The sequence below is a fragment of the Drosophila santomea genome, chromosome 2L (genome assembly GCF_016746245.2).
Source record: "Drosophila santomea strain STO CAGO 1482 chromosome 2L, Prin_Dsan_1.1, whole genome shotgun sequence".
Taxonomy (NCBI): domain Eukaryota; kingdom Metazoa; phylum Arthropoda; class Insecta; order Diptera; family Drosophilidae; genus Drosophila; species Drosophila santomea.
In genome coordinates, this window is record NC_053016.2 from 24,751,254 (window position 1) to 24,772,646 (window position 21,393).

The 21,393-nt window shown below is 34.7% G+C and overlaps 1 protein-coding gene across 3 annotated transcripts; it reads left to right on the forward strand.

The window, feature by feature from the left end:
* Positions 1-1,004: 1,004 nt before the first annotated feature.
* On the forward strand, positions 1,005-19,460 carry LOC120444065 (catenin delta-2). Of its 3 annotated transcripts, XM_039623579.2 has the most exons (5): positions 1,006-1,159; positions 3,467-3,639; positions 4,202-5,023; positions 14,529-15,085; positions 18,340-19,450. In XM_039623579.2, the coding sequence occupies exons 3-5, from the start codon at positions 4,230-4,232 to the stop codon at positions 19,275-19,277; spliced, it is 2,289 nt and encodes a 762-aa protein (XP_039479513.1). In that variant the 5' UTR covers positions 1,006-1,159; positions 3,467-3,639; positions 4,202-4,229; the 3' UTR covers positions 19,278-19,450. The 3 variants fall into 3 exon arrangements, with proteins under 3 accessions (XP_039479514.1, XP_039479513.1, XP_039479515.1); XM_039623580.2 differs by lacking the exon at positions 3,467-3,639 and having other exon boundaries at positions 1,005-1,159; XM_039623581.2 differs by lacking the exons at positions 3,467-3,639; positions 4,202-5,023 and having other exon boundaries at positions 18,340-19,460.
* The last annotated feature ends 1,933 nt before the right edge of the window (positions 19,461-21,393 follow it).

Consider the following 21,393-nt stretch of genomic DNA (forward strand, 5'->3'; position numbering starts at 1 on the left):
CTGTCTGTCCGTATGAACGTCGAGATCTCAGGAACTACAAAAGCTAGAAAGTTGAGATTAAGCATACAGACTCCAGGGACATAGACGCAGCGCAAGTTTGTCGATTCATGTTGCCACGCCCACTCTAACGCCCACAAAACGCACAAAACTGCCACGCCCACACTTTTGAAAAATGTTTAAATATTTTTTCATTTCTGTATTGGTCTTGTAAATTTCTATCGATTTGTCAAAAAACTTTTTACCACGCCCACTCTAACGCCCACAAACCGCCCAAAGCTGCCACGCCCACACTTTTGAAAAATGTTTTGATATTTTTTCATTTTTGTATTAGTCTTGTAAATTTCTATCGATTTGCCAAAAAACTTTTTGCCACGCCCACTCTAACGCCCACAAACCGCCAAAAACTGTCAATGTTGAAGACCTCCTTCGCACTTTCACTAGCTGAGTAACGGGTATCAGATAGTCATATAATAGACACTGTTCAATTTAAAATAAATGTAACAAAATTAATTTAACAGTATTTTAAATTGAATAGTTTTTTATTTTAAAATACACTATTAGAAGCCGAGAATATAATTGTTTGATAATTTATCTTTTGAAATGTGAGAACTAATTTCAATGAAATCTCTTAAAATCTAAAAAACTTTGTTAAAGATAAGACAGATGATGTTTTCTTTTCTTTTCTTTAAATTACAATATTATTTTATTTGTCAATAAATATAATATAATTAATTCAAAAGCTTCAAGAGAAGCTATCGGTGAAAGTGAAACAATGAAAGTAATAAATTAACAAAATATTAAGAATACTCGATATATCGATTTTTCGGAAGATATACATTTATAATTTCTTAAAAAGTGAAATATTTTTTATATATTTTCACAACCTTTTTCGTTTTTTGGACTACAAGCAATGTTATGATTGGCGATAATTAGTAGATGTTTTCACAAGTATTCGATTAACCTATAATATGCTAGATTATCGAACCACTTAAAAATGAACTAGTTCTTTTGTCACAACTCCAGATTTTCCTCTTATTTTGTGTTTAAACTTATATACTTCAATATTAAGAATAACTGATTTGATCGGATTTTGGTGAATATGTAGTGTTACATATGGACATTTATCGGAGCCAAATCTATCATATATTGACTAATTCGGGTATGTGATATTAACTAAGCATACATATGTTGGAATTCACAATCAAAAAGTGCAAAGTGGGTGGTAATAAAATTAAAATATCTTTTCTTTTAAGAAATCTGAAAATTTGAATTATGCTTATTTCGGTAACATAATAAAACCAAGAAAAATCTAAATTATCGATTTTCGATACTAAACAAACACAGTATGAAGAAATATGTATTTATGTAAACGTATAAATACCTGACTCCTATGAGTACACACCTATGTATGAGGGGAGGTAAGGTATTACTCCGAAAGAATTCTCAATGAAAGAATTCCTCCGATTCATTTAAAAAAATGAATATGTACACATATATATTATTTTGTCTATGCCGTCTACGCCTGCCGCTTAAACTGTTTTGCGTTTAAAGGAACTATGTAGATATACACTGGTAGGCACAATTATTTTGACAAAATGTTCTTTCGTGTTCCTCAGTTCTCTCTGATCAGCTTGAACTAAAATTCTTCCTGCTTTTTTTTTATATGCTATTATTAATATGCTATTTATGAACTTTTGCGCACTCTTTGAACGCTGCTGATAAAAGAGTTCTGAGGAACACGAAAGAACATTTTGTCAAAATAATTGTGCCTACCAGTGTATGTATGTATGTATACACTTTTATTATCCCGTCCCAAAAGATTTTATCGTAAGTCATTTTAAGTCGCGCATAGATCGTTTATGAGTAATATTTTAGCTTTATGCGACATTTTATCAAGCTATGTATATTTAATCGCAAATCGCTCTTTTTTAAAGAGTATATACATATAAAGTAATTTTATTGTTATTTTTAAATTTTTATAGGTTAACATTTAACAATAATTGTATATAAACTTAAATCAAATCATTTTGCAATTACGTTTTACTTAATACTCAATATTTAGTTCTACATTTCAGTTACTATGCTACTGTTTCTGACGGTATATTGTAGTGTAGCGAAATTCTACACAGAATTAGAGAAAAAAATGAGAACTTAAATCCATGTTTCCTAAAATAATTCTTAGAAAGATATTGTCCTGAACTGCTTTTTCGTTTCTTGCCAATACAAGATATTTAAATATGTATGTAATTGCATTCTAGAACAGCTGTTCTAGTAGTGTTTTCTAAAACTGTGTTTCTATTTCGCCATAAGATTTGTCAAGCTCAAAGAAGCTGGGTCCGAAAAATCGAATTTTTGAAATTTGAAAGGTGGAATCGTTTGACCATCAATTACTTTTTTTTGACCACGTCCAGTTTTGAAGATATGAAATTTAGAAAAATTTCGAAAATTTTCGAACTTCAAACAGTTGACGTTGTTGAACTTTTTTTTTAAATCGCAATAACTTCGTTTGACCACCCTTTAGAATTTTGAAAAAACTTGTAGTTTAGAAAATATAAGCACTTAAGGAATTAAGCATTTTCAATTCCTCAAAACTAGATATTTTCAAACAAAATCTATTGACCATCCTTTAAAAATGCTTTTTATCGTTTGACCACCCTTTAAAAATTGTTTTTTTCGTTTGCTTACCCTTAAAAAAAATATTTTCGTTTGCCCAACTCTTAAGACTAAATATTTAAAAAAAAAATCGTTTGACCACCCTTTAAAAATTGTTTATTTTTTCGTTTGCTTACCTTTACAAAAAATAAAAACGTTTGCCCACCTCTTAAAACTAAATATTTTCAAAAAAAAATTGTTTGACCATAAAAATGCTTTCTATCGTTTGACCACCCTATAAAATTGTTATTTTCGTTTGGTTACCCTTAAAAAATTTGTTTGAAAATACCACCACGTAAAAACTCCAGTTTTGCATTGCCTTAACATATTAACAAATATTCGAATTCATCATATAAATAATAATATCGCAATCTATGTATGTACATAATAAAAATTTTCACTTTATATTAGAATATTTATTATTAAAATCATTAGAGTATTCAGCTTACGACGTGTGAAAAATATAAGAAGACAATGATTCTTCGGTGCTTATGTACGCACTCCGTGCTTCAAGGAATCAATTTTGCACCCAATATTGATTGGGAAAATAGCTCGCCAACTTTTTCTATTATTTATTAATTATCAATATAAATATAAATATTTAAACGGTAGCTAGTCTTTCGGCATCAATTTTTGAATAATATTAATAATATTTAAATAATAACATTTAAAATAATATAATATTTAAATAAAATAAACATTTATCAAATTCGTTTGTTAGATCAAAATTGATTTTGGCCCGAAAATCGTCTTCTAGCACACATTTAATCCTGAATTGTTTTTACTCACACAAGCAAGACAATTCTATTTTCAGATTTTTACGCTCTCAATTTTAGGCGAGCGAAAAAAGTGGCTGCATAGTGCAAAACCAATGTATGGCCGGCCGTTACGCATCTTGTTATTAAAATGTCTTTAGGTTGACAGTTTTGGGCGGTTTGTCGGCGTTAGATTGGAAGTGGCTTAAATGTTTCTGGCACGTACAAATTGGTAAGACAAGTAATAAAAAAATTTTAAAATTTGTTTAAAGCATTACAGTTTTGGGTGATTCGTGAAACAAACTTGCACAGCGAATGAATTAGGTATAGTCTTCTTTTAATGACATTAAAATTCGATAGCGTCGACAAAAAAGGTCGATAATTGTTATTTTCGATTTTCAAAGGTATAAAGCCTAAGTAAAGAATGTTAGGCACTTATTTGGTTTAATTTTTGTAAACAATCAAAATAACATACGGAGAGAGTATGTAACAGGTAGAAGGTAGAACATATAAAGTATATATATTCTTAATTAGGATCAATAGCCGAGTCGATTTGGACATACCCGTCTCTTCGTCTGTTTGTCCGTATAAATATCGAGGTCTCAGGAACTATAAAAGCTAGAAAGTTCAGATTCAGCATGCAGACTCCAGAGACATAGACGTAGCGCCATGACCCAGTATCCCCAGTATCAGATAGTCGGGAACTCGACTACAGCATTCTCTCTTGTTTTTATTACAGTCTTCAAATATGCCAGAAGTATCCGTATCTCAAAGAAATTGTATTCCATTTTCAGTTTAAATATAAATTGAACTAACATAAACATGGACCTTTCATTGACGCACGAGTCTGCAAACATGCAAGCCCAGTTTGCATCTTTTCAAAATTATGAACAATTTTCGGCATCAGGATATTCAAGCACTCCTGTATATATAACAAAACCCCCAGGAATAGGTGCAATAACAAAAGTTGCGCCTCACTGTTCGGTTCAAAATAAGATTGAGACGACATCTACAGACAATTCTATTCCAGACATTGAAAATCATCCATTAGCTCCCACAGTAAGATATGTACAAGCTGGTCAGTTTGAGGATACACCCGAATATGGTGTAGCTGGTCTACCTTGTGGTATAGACTCTGAGTACACAGCTGAAGCTGTCGTACCTTACTGCTATGCGTCGGATGCAAACTATACAGGAATTCAAAACCCAACTTCAAATATTAAACCATTTTCTGGAAGGCCTTTTAATGATAACCTTAATGGATCAGAAGCTGTTGCAAATGCCCAATGTCGAACGTTTAAAAGTTCAGCTGAATTTAAATTACCTCAATTCGCCATGAGCTCTATAACTACTGTGCCGCAAAGATTGGGAGAAAAGGATGACTACATTGGAGGATCAGAAAATGATATTTGTTCTACAATGAGGTGGCGGGATCCAAATCTTTCGGAAGTTATAAGCTTCTTGAGCAACCCGAACAGTGCTATAAAGGCTAATGCCGCAGCCTATTTACAACATTTGTGCTACATGGATGATCCAAACAAGCAACGTACAAGATCCCTGGGAGGAATACCGCCATTAGTTCGTCTGTTATCTTATGATTCTCCAGAAATACATAAGTAAGTACCAATAATAAAATAAAAAAAATGTAATTATTATTACTATCTTCTATGGTCATATGGTTTTGCACATGTTTTTTATACACATCAATTTAGGGCATGCTCAGGAATATTTAAAAATTTTAGATAAATTACAAGGAGCACATGAAGTGATCTCCAAATGACTCTATTTTTCTGTCATTAAAGTTTTTGGGCGAGTTTGGGCTACCAAATAATTTATAGTTTCCTTCTTTTCAATAAAGATTTGTAAATACATAGCTTACATTGTTGTTGCTCGCTCGAAATTCCACTTCAATTTGTTTCCTCAATGGAAGTACTATCTAACCAATTAAGCATCTTTTCATCCAAATACGATCACCTGAAATATTTCCTGGTCGATTTATTTTATTTTTCTTTTACCTTTTTTTTTGTTGGCGATTAGTGCAATAAATAGTTAAGTAAAAACAAGAGAGAACGCTATAGTCGAGTTCCCCGACTATCTGATACCCGTTACTCAGATAGTGTAAGTGCGAAGGACAGTTTTTGGCGGTTTGTGGGCGTTAGAGTGGGCGTGGCCAAAAGTTTTTTGGCAAATAGATAGAAATTTACAAGACCAATACAAAAATGAAAAAATATTAAAACATTTTTCAAAAATGTGGGCGTGGCAGTCTTGGGCGGCTTGTGGGCGTTAGAGTGGGCGTGGCAACCTGAATCGACAAACTTGCGCTGCGTCTATGTCCCTGGAGTCTGTATACTTAATCTCAACTTTCTAGCTTTTGTAGTTCCTGAGATCTCGACGTTCATACGGACAGACAGGCAGACGGACATGGTCATATCGACTCGGCTATTGACCCTCATCAAGAATATATATACTTTATATGGTCGGAAACGCTTCCTTCTGCCTGTTACATACTTTCCAACGAATCTAGTATACCCTTTTACTCTACGAGTAACGGGTATAATTATAACAAATTTTACATAACTATTTATATGATCTGTAGTTTACGAAGAGATTTGTAGGCGGTCGCCAAAGTGGCTCTCGTTGTAACTGTTTATAGAGTACAGAAAAGGATGGACAAACGATCAGTAGGTTAGACAACACAATGGTCGTTCTGAGTGACCCTTGCAGTGCTTTTAAATAATTCACTGATAAAGCCGAATCGTTAAATGTGTTTTCTTTTGTTAATTACTGTCGTAATGCAGGAAGACAGCGAGTTACTTTGGAGCTAATCCACTCCGAAACAAATCGGACAATTGACATGAGTTACAAACACTATATGAGAATGAGGCTAGATGCTAGTGTTTTGATGAAGAAGAAGTGGATGAAGGTGCACTGGTCTGTCCATGTATAGGAATTTTAATTATCACCGTCCCTTCTTAAACCCGTTACTCGTATAGTAAAAGGGTATACTAGATTCGTTAAAAAGAATGTAATATGCTGAAGGAAGCGTTCATGCCATATAGAGTATACATATTCTTGATCAGGATCAATAGCCAAAGTGGCCATATCCGTCCGAATGAACGCCTCTATCTCAGGAACTATAAATGCTAGAACAATGGAAATCTTTTGGAAAACCTTTTGATATTTTTTAATATTTTGATATGCCTATTTGCCATGCCCACAAACAGCCCAAAACTAACACTCATCAATTTTTAATTTTTTTTCTTTTGATTATTTTTTTTTCTCAATTTCTACCGATATTCCAGAAATTGTTAAAATTTCTCGTTCGCACTTCCACTAGCTGAGTAACGGGTATCTGATAGTCGGGGAACTCGACTGAAGCATTCTCTCTTGTTTATTCTATTTTTAATGTAAGCTTTGAACTCTTACCAACACTCAATCCGTAAATCAACATCACAAAAAAACGAAAAATTGATTCTATTCTGGAACCATCTAAAGAGGTTTTTGTACTGCATTTTATTGTGCTTCTGAAGAGCAAACTTATGCCGGTAATCCGAACTCCATATTCCCCGAAAAAGTATTTGGCTCTGCTGACTTTGTGTCTGAAGATCCAACTTGTGACGTTTATCCTCAATATTACCATGTGGTTGTAAGCCAATCGGGACAGGTGGAATCACTGGATGAGAAACTAGTGCAGACAAGTCGAAATTTCTAGTGGTCAAGTTGTACAAACCCCACCACGTATTGATTGGATTGCTCCAAATTGTTTCAGGGATTTCTACGAACTACATCTGATCAACAGGGGATTCCTATTGATCACTTGACGGTGGATCCGGGGTGTTCCCTTAGGTCAGTCCACCACAAGCGGTTATATTTTGCTATGAAGAAAGCTTATCGCAATTTAAATGCGAGCTTAGGTGAAAAGAAGATCGGCTCGATAAAAACTATTTTTAGCAAAAACAAATATAAACTCGGGGGCAGAAAAAACACGACCATTCGCTTTGATGTCAAAGTTTATTTATACCCATCTTTCGCCAAACAGTGATATGAAAACGCAGACGGGATTTTTAAAGAGTTCCAACTCTTTGCACGTCGGACAAATAATTTAAATTTGCACCATCAATGAAAATTACCGATCGGCTATGTCCAGAGCAATTATAGCTTTTCTTAATACTTTTAAAAGTTGTTCCTTACTATTTATAGAAGGTCAGTCGCGGTCAAATACTCTCCGAGTTATGAGAAGACTACAGTTTCGAAGAAGCTAAGCCAAATTATATATATAACTGTTATTAGATTAGCAAAAACGATACAAAACAGTAATTAAGATTAACAATGTGTTACCGCTAGCATGAACAACCTGACGATTTGAAGCTACAAGAGAGTAAAACTGAAGTCAAAGCGAAAGTAGAGACAAAATGGAAGTGAAGAAGAAATCGTATCAGTGCACATGATAACTAACTTCGACATTGAGCTGAACAATAATATAGACAGAAAAGATAAGATATTGTTCACCGCCATCCATATCAGTAGTTCGGACACAAAATCATATTGCGCCTAAGCTGACAGCTCTCGGAACTGACAACTGCTCTGAAAATCAGAAAAGCAAAGCAAAATGCGCAAACTGCAACGAGAATAGTTACAAATGCAGAATTAGGAACTAAAAAAAGAAACCACTTCCATTTCTTGGTCCGTTTTATAATCGGACAACTTTCCAAAGTATGCCAATCATACGCTGCCAAATTAGTACCTAAAAAAAATAAAATATCTTTAAAAAAAAACACTTTTATTGTCACTTGTAAATTTATTATGCTTTAGCAGTACGTGAATAAGATATCTTTATTTTCAAATGGAATTTCATTAAACTCGTCAACATTTCATAAACACCCGTCACTAGCAAATCTTTTCTTTTTATACCCGTTACTTGTAGAGTTAGTCTTGTAAATTTCTATCGATTGCCAAAAAACTTTTCGCCACGCCCACAAACCGCCAAAAACTGTTAGGGCTGTCCGTGCTCCTCGCTATACAGGCTGTCACAATTGAGATTTTTAAAACATTTTTCAAGGTCTGCGAACATAGTTTTTTATCGGAGACTGCAACAATGCCAAACAGCCATATTGCATATTATTTATACAAATGTCTACACATTGGCTAACTGATAGCCAATAAATATCAAACTTGATTGACTCCGTAGCATTCTCTGGAACCGCACAAAAACAAAGTTTTGATCTTAACTTACTATATATCATTCTCAAATAATATAAAGTTATCTCATTGTTTTCCTCCCCATCCGTTTTTTTTACTATGTTGCTGCTATTTTTTTTCAATCAACCTAATGTTTGGGACAAGCTGTAATTTTAACTTTCTTCATCTTTCACCTTTCCTAGATTAAATTTTAAATCCAGTTGTTTTGAAACCGTTTGAAAAAAGTATAGTTCCCGCCAAAAACTATTAATTCAGATACATTCTGTGAAATAAAATGAAACCATTTTAAAAACAATTAAAGTAACTTCTGGTATGCTTTAAGGATGATATTTGGGACCTGTATTATTTTGCTTTTCGGTAAATGATTTACATCATTTTATTTAGTCTTCAACCGTTTTAATATTCACATATGATGTGATATTGTGTATGCTAATGTCTTTGCCTGACTCTTTTTCCTTTGCCTTCAATTAAATCTTGATTATCTAAAGACCTGGTACAAACTCAATCATTTATATAGATTTAACGTTGTCTTTTTATTGTAATAATCCATTTTTGTATTTTTTGTTGACAACAATGTCCTCCAACGCATTTTAACCATTCAAGAGTTTATTGTTTTATTCCATTAAAACCTTTATTCACGGCCATAGGTCAACTATTTCGATTATCCTTATACAACCAAGCTTTTTAATGTGACTCTTGTTCGTCAATCTATGTAGTACTGTTCGTGTATTTGGTCACCTCTAAGTATCCTTGGAATGTACCTTGCAGGGAAATTCGAAAATTCATAGGCCTGATAGCCAATAAATAGCCACTGTATGTCCAATTACCAATTACCATTTCATTACCCATTCCGCGTTCTTTGTGATAGGTATAATGTCCGCAGTCATGTCTGGTTGTCTACTCAAAAAAAAAAAACCAATAAATTGTAACATTTTGTGTCGTGTTTAAATTTGTAATTTCTGTGTACCTACAATTCTCTGGGGCATATCGTTAAAAAGTTCTCCTAAATGGCTTTGGTAATATAGTTAATTTTCTTATATTATTATATGAATATTATTTACATTTATATTATATTTAAAATCATATAATACTTATCTGCTGCTTTTATTTATGTTCAAGAAAATAAAGAAATGGTAACCTTTCGTAAAATTTTTTAATTAAGATAATTCTACATGAAATTGGTTTGTCGATACTACTTCCTATTAACATACCCATCAGCGCGATTTGATTATTTAAGGTTTATTTATAATTTGGTTACGATATAGATATCGATGGCAGTTGATAACGGCAGTTTGTGGCTTTGGACACATTATAAATTTGGTGATGTTCTCGGTGAGGTTAAGACTGAGATATACCTATATCAGGCAGACATGGAACGGCCTCCGATTTGGGACGATCAAAGCCATGGTCCACGGCTATACCTTAAAAAAATCAATTTTGGTTCATATACTGATTATAATCAATATAATTATATATTGATTTTGATCGGTCTGTATATCGAATATGGTACTGATCAAGGATAGGGTTCAGTTCAATCATCTTTGCTGTGAGCTGACATCTGTCGCGTTCTTTATGTTTAGTTGGGCTTGGCAATTCATGATGAATTTTATTTTGAAAATCAGAGGTTTTTTGTAAAAGTGCACCGTTTGCTTCGCGGCTAGTGCTCATAAGCGGCTACCAATTCAGACTGTGTGCAATGCTATCGAGAAGTTATTTTTTGTGCGGGTATCTGAAGTCGATGGTCTATGCCAACATGCCCACAACGATTCCGGCCTTAGAAGCCAACATTGCCGACATTCGGCGCTTCCAGGATGCAGTTTCTGAAAAACTTACGTGGTGGCCACTGGTAGCTCTAGAGCTCTTTGCTTTTTAAAGGAAAATTCAAAATAAAAAAAAAATAAATTTTGATCATTAGTATATGCCTGATTTATCCGATTAATAGGTGTTTATTGAAGACTTGTTACAAGAACTTTTGCAAAAACTTATGCTAAAGCCCAATCCCTCGTTACTAACTTCGCGACTACGACAACGACCAGATCAGAATTACTGCGGCTTCAGCCGAAAAAAAAAACCTTCACAAATACAACAGCAAATCCTACAATTCAGTACTGGGAGTTAGAGTTAAACGAATAATACTTTAAAAAGTTAGAGCCAGAGTGGAATAGAAAAAACAATTTGAAAGTTTGTGCTGTTGGGGACGGCGCAACAACTGCTTAACAATATTTTATATGACCTTTAAGTAAGCGTCAAAGAAAGCCTTCATCAACCCGATACGATACTGTGTTTGAAATAAAGTAGTTAGTCCCTTTTTTAGATATACAGTTGCTATAAATATATTCTTCGTTTTAAGCACCTGAAACCTCTTTTTTTAATATATTTTTTTAAGCACTTATGATACATTATATACATACGTCTTTAAAAAGGTTTTTTTAGATCACGGTACCTTTATTTATATACAAAAATACATTGTTATACCCGTTACTCGTAGAGTAAAAGGGTATACTAGATTCGTTGAAAAGTATGTAACGTATATATATGTATGTAAAGTATATATATTCTTGATCAGGATCGATAGCCGAGTCGATTTAACCATTTCCGTCTGTCCGTCCGTCTGTCCGTCCGTCTGTCTGTCCGTATGAACGTCGAGATCTCAGGAAATACAAAAGCTAGAAAGTTGAGATTAAGCATACAGACTCCAGTGACATAGACGCAGCGCAAGTTTGTCGATTCATGTTGCCACGCCCACTCTAACGCCCACAAACCGCCCAAAACTGCCACGCCCACACTTTAGAAAATTGTTTTGAAATTTTTTCATTTTTGTATTAGTCTTGTAATTTTCTATCGATTTGTCAAAAAACTTTTTGCCACGCCTACTCGAACGCCCTTAAACCGCCCAAAGCTGCCACGCCCACACTTTTGAAAAATGTTTTGATATTTTTTCATTTTTGTATTGGTGTTGTAAATTTCTATCGATTTGCCAAAAAACTTTTTGCCACTCCCACTCTAACGCCCACAAACCGCCAAAAAACTGTCAGTGTTGAAGACCTCCTTCGCAATTTCACTAGCTGAGTAACGGGTATCAGATAGTCGGGGAACTCGACTATAGCGTTCTCTCTTGTTTTTTTTATACATTTTGACAATTTTTTCGAACGACAGTCCAAATTGGAATACAAAAAAAAACACTTGGTCGATTTCTTAAAATATTTCACTAATTTTCTTATCCCCAACTTTTGAAATATAACACATTTCCGTAAACGTTGTAAAGTTATTTTTTAGGCATTATATAAGGTTGTCAAATATCTCCGCTTTTTTGCTCTTTATTCAATGCTTTATAAAAAGTGTTACAGTATAATGCCTAAAATAACTAGCTCTACGATTTCTACCTAGCCCTGCGGGATACATATAAATATACATATACATATACATATACATATACATATACATATACATATACATATACATATACATATACATATACATATACATATACATATACAAAAAAAAAAAAAAAAAAAAAAAAAAAAAAAAAAAAAAAATATACATATACATATACAATAAATACATATACATATACATATACATATACATATACAAAAAAATATACATATACATATACATATACATATACATATACATATACATATACATATACATATACATATACATATACATATACATATACATATACATATACATATACATATACATATACATATACATATACATATACATATACATATACATATACATATACATATACATATACATATACATATACATATACATATACATATACATATACATATACAAAAAAAAAAAAAAAAAAAAAAAAAAAAAAAAAAAAAAATATACATATACATATACATATACATATACATATACATATACATATACATATACATATACATATACATATACATATACATATACATATACATATACATACATATATAGTGAAACCAAAGACATTAGAATAAGAACATGCGTATGCAGCCCCTTTTTTTGTGGCGACCAAATGGTTTGTGTGCATATTTGTGCGAGAAGGCGATGTTCAACCCGAAAAAATATTTAATCTAAGAAATAAATTCCTTTAGAGATTTTAGCAATTCCGTTTTAAAATGATTTATAAAATTTGTTTTGTAAATAAGGACATTAAAATGGTTCAATTACTTTATTATTATAAGAATAATCTATTAACTGGCAAAATTACATAAACAAGTAATATGCTTTTGTTTTTGCACTATTTAGCACAATTACTACTGGCACTTATATTTTGGTACCTCACTGATATTTTAGAAAATATGCAAGCGAAGAGCTCTATGTAATAAACACAAGTAGTAACAAAATACATTTTGTTATGCTCTCCTGCTCCACTGCTTTTGAACAAAAATTCGAAAGCGTGGAGCCAGCAATAGAGTCAGGACTAAAAAAATTGTGTGCAAAGTAATCGTTTAGTGGTAAGCATATTATTATTTTAATGTCTTAGGCGAGTTTAGTATGACATTTGCGATCATATATATATGTATATATATAAATATATTGGAGTAACGCCGGTAAAAAGTTAGAGTTTTCAAAAGCTCGCCGCCGGTTGCCTTCTCCATTCTGATTTAATTTATTGTTTTTTTTATAGGAAAAGCGTACTACTACCATCTAGGCAGCTTAATCGAATGATAAATTTTACGTATACAATTATTTACATATTTATATATATTTTAATTATGTTGGAGCTATAGATAACATAAATACTTAACATCAAAGGGAACTTTGTTCATACATGTTAAGTCGAAATGCGGTCTGGCAGATCTTGAGGGCGGTGACGATTGAGACTTTTTCGTATCTTTCCGTGCTGCCCAGGCTAGGATAGCATAAAATAGGCCAGGACTTAATATGCACTTAAAGATTCTAAAAATATTTTGGGGAACAGCTTGTTTTAGCCAGAATAAATGTGCAATTTTGGACTTGAATGCTTGCTGTATCGAACGCCTGCCTTAGCTAGTGCAATTGTTTCTATGACGCGATGATTCGTAATGAACAATATTGGACACTGTATACACATACAACAACACCATGCATTTATTGTATACGGTTAAACACGCTGGATGATCCTTGCGTTTAAACAACTGGATGCAAATTATACAATTATTTGTTTAACATTGTTCAATTGAACTGGAATTGAAACTTAACAAACATTTATAACGACGTTTAATGCAGGCGTTGAATAAGCAATATATAAGAATAATTTTTTTCTTATCAAAAATGGTTTTACAAACCCACAGTAATCAAAACATTTACTTTAAAGTCAAACCCGATAAAAAAATAAAAAATGGTTCAATTTAATTTCCGTCTTGTCTTCGAAATATATGCGGTTCATGAGACAAAATATTTCCATCGCTTTTCTTACAAATTTTCAAAAATTTACAGTTTTTAATCACCGTATTTTATATATTTAAAAAAAAATGTTTTATGTTTATTTAGTGTCTTATTATGAGTCTTGTATTGATTTGCAAAGAAACTGTTTACCACGCCCACTGTAACGTCCACAAACCGGCCAAACTTTTGGAAAATTTTTAATTTTTTTTTTAAATTGTTTTTTCCAATTTCTATCTTTATTCCGGAAAGTGTGGAAATTTCATTTCCATTAGCTGGGTAATGGGTATCTGTGTTCCTCAACTAACTCTTTTGTTTTTTAGTTGTTTTTTCAACCGCGCCCACACGAGCGCTCACAACTTAATGTACGGTGTTCAATAATGGTAGACTTAAACTTTGCGGTAAATATATATTTAATTCACAGTAAGCGGATGAACAAATATTGTCGAAATCGAATTATTAAATTGGGATTTTAGTGATCTTATAATGTTATAAAGCAAAAATTATACATTTATATATTTTTCGGGAGTTAAGATCTTTTTTGTTTTATTTCAGGAATGCCTGCGGTGCTTTACGAAATTTATCTTACGGAAGACAAAATGATGAAAACAAACGTGGAATAAAGAACGCGGGTGGAATAGCAGCTTTGGTCCATCTTTTATGTAGGTCTCAAGAAACAGAAGTAAAAGAATTGGTGACTGGCGTATTGTGGAATATGTCCTCCTGTGAAGACTTGAAACGGTCAATTATTGATGAAGCGCTTGTTGCTGTAGTTTGCAGTGTTATTAAACCTCATTCTGGTTGGGATGCAGTGTGTTGTGGAGAAACATGCTTTTCTACAGTATTTCGAAACGCTTCTGGAGTTTTACGAAATGTTAGTTCTGCTGGAGAACATGCAAGAGGATGTCTTCGTAATTGCGAACACTTGGTTGAATGCCTTCTTTATGTTGTGCGAACATCAATTGAGAAAAATAATATTGGAAATAAAACTGTAGAAAATTGCGTATGTATACTTCGAAATCTTTCATACCGATGTCAAGAAGTTGATGATCCCAATTACGACAAACATCCTTTTATAACACCAGAAAGAGTAATTCCAACTTCATCCAAAGGTAAATAAATAAAAAAAATTTTCATTTTTGTTTACCACTTGATACTCACGAACGGGTCATTATTAAGACACGAAAGAAGAAAAGAGTATACTAGATTCGTTGAAATCGATGTCCGTCCGTTGGTCCGTAACTATAAAAGATTAAAAGTTGAGATGCTGCATGCGGACTTAAGAGACTCAGCGCAAGTTTGTTGACCCATGTTGCCACGGCCACACTTTTGAAAAATGTTTTGATATATTTTCATTTTTTTATTAGTATTGTAAATTGCGAAAATTTTTTTGCCTCGCTCAACTGACTGACACGCCCACACTTTTGAAAAATGTTTTGATATTTTTTCACATTTTTGTTAGTCTTGTAAATTTCTCCCGATTTGCCAAAAATCTTTTTGCCACGCCCACTCTAACGCCTACAAACCGCCAATAACGGTCAGTTTCCCCTTCGCACTTCCACTAGCTGAGTAACGGATATCAGATAACCGGCAACGCGACTATTGCGTTCTCTCTTGTTATACCCGTTACTCGTAGAATAAAATGGTATACTAGATTCGTTGAAAAATATGTAACAGGCAGAAGGAAGTATATACATATATTCTATATCAGCATCAATAGCCGAGTCGATCTGGTCATGTTCGTATGTCCGTCCGTCCGTCTGTCCGTCTGTCCGTCCGTCCGTCCGTCCGTATGAACGTCGAGATCTCAGGATCTATAAAAGCTAAAAGGTGGAGAATAAGCATACAGATTCTAGAGACAGACGCAGCAAAAGTTTGTTGACCCTTGTTGCCACGACCACAAACCGCACAAAATGTTGTGATATTTTTTCATTTGTTTATTAGTATTGTAAATTTCTATCGATATGCAGAAAATCTTTTTGCCACAATCATAAACCGCCCAAAGATGCTACGCCCACACAGATTCGTTCAAAAGTATGTAATAGGCAGAATGAAGCGTTTCCGACCATATAAAGTATATATATTTTTGATCATGATCTGACTATTGATCGATCTGGCCATGTGCGTTTTGATAGTTTTTCATTATTTATTATTTTTGTAAATTTCTATCGATTTGCAAACCACCTTTTGACACGCCCACAAGCCGCCCAAAGCTGGCACGCCCACACTTTTGAACAATGTTTTTTTATTTTTTTTATTTTTATTTTCTTATTAGTTTTGTAAATTTTAATCGATTTGCCAAGAAACTGTTTTACTAGACTTTATATTTATACCCTTTAAGGCAGTATAACGAGTTCAGTTAGAAGATTCCAACACAGTTATATTTACATATATATTTCAAATCAGTATTAACGGCCGAATCGATATCCATGTCCGTCTGTCGGTCCGCTTCTTTGCAAAATATTCCCTTCCTTTTAAAGAAATATGCAGAAACCTTTGGAAAAGTATTATTTTTAATGCAGAAAGTCGGCCACTAGACAATATAGCTGTTACTGAAATAATATGGACTCTTATATGTTCAAGAAAAATTATATCGATATTGTGAATCAAAAACGTTATTTTCGCTGCTTGAATTGGGAACACCTTGAAGAGGTTGTAAACCAATATTTAGGTTTGAGACCATCGACGCCAAATAGTTAGACAATCTGCCATAGTCGCAAGAAACTGGTACTCACCTGGTTCCAGATGCTGAGTGCTGATGCTGCGAGCAGTGACACGCCTGTCTGTATGTGCCTGAAGGCGGCTCCTGAGCTCTTCGCTTGGTTGTATGAACGAGACCACACAAAAAAATTAACGCCACGAATAAGAAAGGGCGATAAATAATAAAATACCTTCTGAGTTAGGTTTAGTTGGGACATACCGCCACATAGCCTCATAAAATTCGTTCGAAAGGGACCTTTAATATGTGTTTTATTTTGGATAGGTCTACGAAAACAAGAATGGCACTAAACTCAGACCTTGCCTGCGTTTAATTTTTGAGCTTCTCTAATTTACATTTTTAAGTCAGGAATGGCAGCTTTTAACTTTTTTTCTTTTCCTACAGATATAAACGCTAACTCCATTGATTTCCATGGAATTGGTATGTTCCCCAATTCTTAAACATATTCCAAGCTGTTTCCCAATGTCTAGAAATCCTAATTAAACTTCTTTAACCATAGATCCTGCAATAGAATTTGATAGATTTAAATGAACCTTAGATGTTGTGCCCTCAGGGGATTTAAGGATGAAATTAGCTTAGGACACACAAAAAAAATCTATTTCTTGTTTTAATCGTTTCAAAGCTAATTCCCGAAACTTTAAACCTCAAAATTGTGAAAGTAATAATGATACTAATAGTGGGGCGATTTCCTCTGGGCCATTTATTTTAAACAACATAAGAAATAGTTTTATATGGCCTAAAGATTTAAAAAACCAATTATTTGTATACCCGTTTCGACTGCAAAATCCTGTTTTACGTGGGTAATTTTCGTATTTCGCAATTTTAGCTCATAGGCGATAAAAAAAATAGTTCGAGTAAGAAGATGTTTGAAAGATCTTGGAAATTTCTAAGGTTTCACTTTTTTTTTTTTTTTAACACGGTATCCAAATGGACCTCTAATGGTCTAAGCACGTCGGATAACCGACGGCCGGTAAAACCTAAGCTAACCTAGGTTTCAATTTTCACTTTCGTAAAAAAGTTTTTTTTAATGGACAGCAAAAAAGACATTTTTTCCGATCCGTAAAGGTAGTCAAACTTTGGTTTGCAGAACTTGGGACTCTTCAGACTTAATAGATCCGAGCCCCTCTTCGTAGATGCATGCATCACCATAATATATTATCGCATGATAGTTTAGAAGGGAGTTATTCCGGTTACATATGTTCATCTGCTTCATTTTTCATTACTTGCTATACATTTTCCTATTATTTTATTACTTTTTTTACTTTATTCCTTTAGGAAAATATGGAATTGGTAATAAGGAAAACAGTTTTAAAAAGCTAAATTTCCTCCATCCAAAGCCTATGAACCCCTTAAGCTATTAAAAAAACCTTTTTAGAACTATACATGCTTGCTAATTTTTTCTAACTACTCTTGATCATTGTACTTTTTATACCTTGTTGCCAGCCGAATAAGTAAATTTTAATATATTTATATTATCGAAAGCAAAACAATCTTTCGTCCGAAAACCCTTTATAAGAACCTTCATATTTCAAAGGGATGTTTTATTAATCACTTACGTAAAATTTTGGCAAAAAAAAATTAATGAAGATACAATTTTAAAATTATACTCTTTAATTTCAAATTTTATAATTATTTCCTTATTTTCAGGAGACAATTTGGGCTGTTTTGGAACAAATAAAAAAAAAAAAGAAGCTAATAATTCCGATGCTCTCAACGAATATAATATTTCGGCTGACTATTCTAAAAGTTTTGTCACATATAACAAATTAAACAAGGGATACGAGCAATTATGGCAACCTGAAGTAGTTCAATACTATTTGTCATTGTTGCAAAGTTGTTCTAATCCGGAAACACTTGAAGCCGCTGCTGGAGCAATTCAAAATTTGTCTGCATGTTATTGGCAACCTAGTATTGATATTCGCGCAACAGTGCGTAAGGAAAAAGGTCTACCGATACTTGTTGAGCTTCTAAGAATGGAAGTGGATCGCGTAGTTTGTGCAGTCGCTACAGCACTACGCAATTTGGCTATAGATCAACGCAACAAAGAACTAATTGGAAAGTACGCAATGCGTGACTTAGTTCAAAAACTTCCATCTGGAAATGTACAACATGACCAAAATACATCAGATGATACAATCACAGCTGTATTAGCAACAATTAATGAGGTTATAAAAAAAAATCCGGAGTTTTCTCGTTCCTTGTTGGATTCAGGTGGGATAGATAGACTTATGAACATAACAAAACGGAAAGAAAAATATACCTCTTGTGTGTTGAAATTTGCAAGTCAAGTCTTATACACCATGTGGCAACATAATGATTTGCGAGACGTTTATAAAAAAAATGGATGGAAAGAGCAAGATTTTGTTAGTAAACATTATACTGCACATAATACTCCACCAAGTTCACCAAATAACGTAAACAATACACTGAATAGACCGATGGCTTCACAGGGACGTACTCGCTATGAGGACAGAACCATTCAGCGCGGAACAAGCACATTATATAGTGCTAACGATTCCAGCGGTGCCGTTATGTCTAGTAATGAATCTGCAATGCTTTCAGACATGGTTAGAAAACAACTATAAAATTGGTTGTATTTTCATTATTAAAGTAATTAAAAATACATAAGTGAATTCAAAGTTTAAATTATATTTACTTATATTCCTTTAGCAAAATTGTTTTTGCTGTATTTACTCAACTTAATTGTAAAATATCATATTAAACACATATTTAGAACACTAATCAGATAATTTAATAAATAAAATAAGAATATCCCAGTTTTATTAATACAAATTGTTTTATTAAAATTTTAAGTACCACTAAAAAAGAACTCAATTCGCGGTGTAGCGAGCCGTTTCAACCCTTCCGTGCTTTGTCCTATTGGACCTTAGCTGCCAGTGTCTCAGTTCGGAGACTTTCCTCGTCCCAAACGTCTCGACGTACCGATGCTTTGTCTTATTGGACCTCAGCAACCTGTGTTTCAGTTCGGAGTAACGACCATGCTACTTGCTGACTCTCACGGCTGTAGCTTCCTTACTCATTTCTTTGCTTCGCGTTGTTCACTTGTACTCACGGTCTCCTTGACTGTCTAGCGTTTAGCGTTAAGTTTGCTTATATAGGCCTCCTTTAACCGTTATTCCTTGATGTCTCCAATATCCGGATCCAAAGTCCACTGTTTTACCGCTAGGCTGGTCCAAAGTCCAGCATGGTACCGTTGCTTTCCTTAACCTCGCACGCAGACGCTTACAGTTCTACTGCTGTCCTGATCCAGGGGGAACAGAAGACATGCGAAACGCCCTCGCTGAGTATTACGCAGAAACGGAAAATGAACAAAAGCTCGCAGCAATCTGGACAGAGTAAGAAGACGCTTATCCAGATAGACCTGGTCCAAGCATAAGCCTAAAGAACTCCAATTGCGAAGAACTCATTGCAAGAGTAAGCATGCAGGAAATGCAGCAGGAAGGTCAACGAACCGAGTCGAATCTGGGTGGAGTGGTCCTCAAACACGTACGGCTTGGACGTAAACGTGATTCCCCGAGCAATTCCGGATCGGATGCTGGGGAAATCTCTAAAATGGTATATTTTTAATAGCAGACACTGAAGGACTTGGGCCGAATTCATGGAGAGTTTCCAAGTATACTTTCTGCCCAGGGGATACTTTGCGAAACTTGCAATAAAGGTCAGGCAAAACTTCAGGCACGGGAGAAGTGGGCACAATTTAACTCGGTCCAGACCAGACGACAGAACACAACCCACTGCCCAGAGACACAACGGAGCGACACCCGGGGGCAACTCGGGTCAAAACCGAACCCATGTTGCTAATCCGCAGGAAGCCTGTCCCAGGTGCGGTGGACATGGCTATTGGGCAAGAGGCTGCTGTTCTGCGGGATGTGCGGAAGAGTTGGAATTACGAGTTTGACCCAGCTAAGTCGGAGATTCCGTACGTGAACCAGGCGTCTGTAGGGTCCGTAAAAACGAGCAGGCATGGTACCGGCTCTACCAGTCAGTGCAGCCGTGGGGTTGAGGAGTGCCGATTGCCTGGAGTGAGGTCGCAGCTTCATAAGCAGTCTGGACCTTAAGGATAGGTATTGGATATTCTTCCTTTGGAAGAATCCTGTCGGGGGTTCCCGGTTCTAAGAGAAGGGCTGTTTCAAAGGCAAGTGATGCTGTTTGGATTGCACTCCGCATCGTGCACATTTCAACGGGAACTGGATCATTGGATTGGATCGGAAATGAAACGCAGAGGCATGTGGCGGCCTCTGCGTACCAAAATGACATCATCGTGATTGGTCGCATCCTAGGCGAACTCGAAAGAAACCTGAGGGAAAAGTTCCGCCACTTGAAGAACGTTCGACCTCTGTGCCATTGGCCGGTTCGAGTCGAAGGTCCAGCGCGGTACCGTTAGTTCACGGTCTCTCCGCTTTGCCGGGGTCCAAGGTCCATTATCTACCGTTTGACCTGACCGACCTTGACTCCTTCCGCATTCCAGCCGCCTTCGCTGTTGCTAGGCCGATCTCCGGATTTGTGGGGAGTTTTAAGACTCCTCACACTAAGCACCGCTTTACAATGGAATCAGTCTACAGAGGGTAGTGTGATCAGATGACGAAAGAACATAAAATACGAAATGAGGAATGTTTGGCCAAACGGAATCCGTAGAGAGTTTGGAGAAACGGAATATGTAAAAAAGGAGTCAGGAGAGAG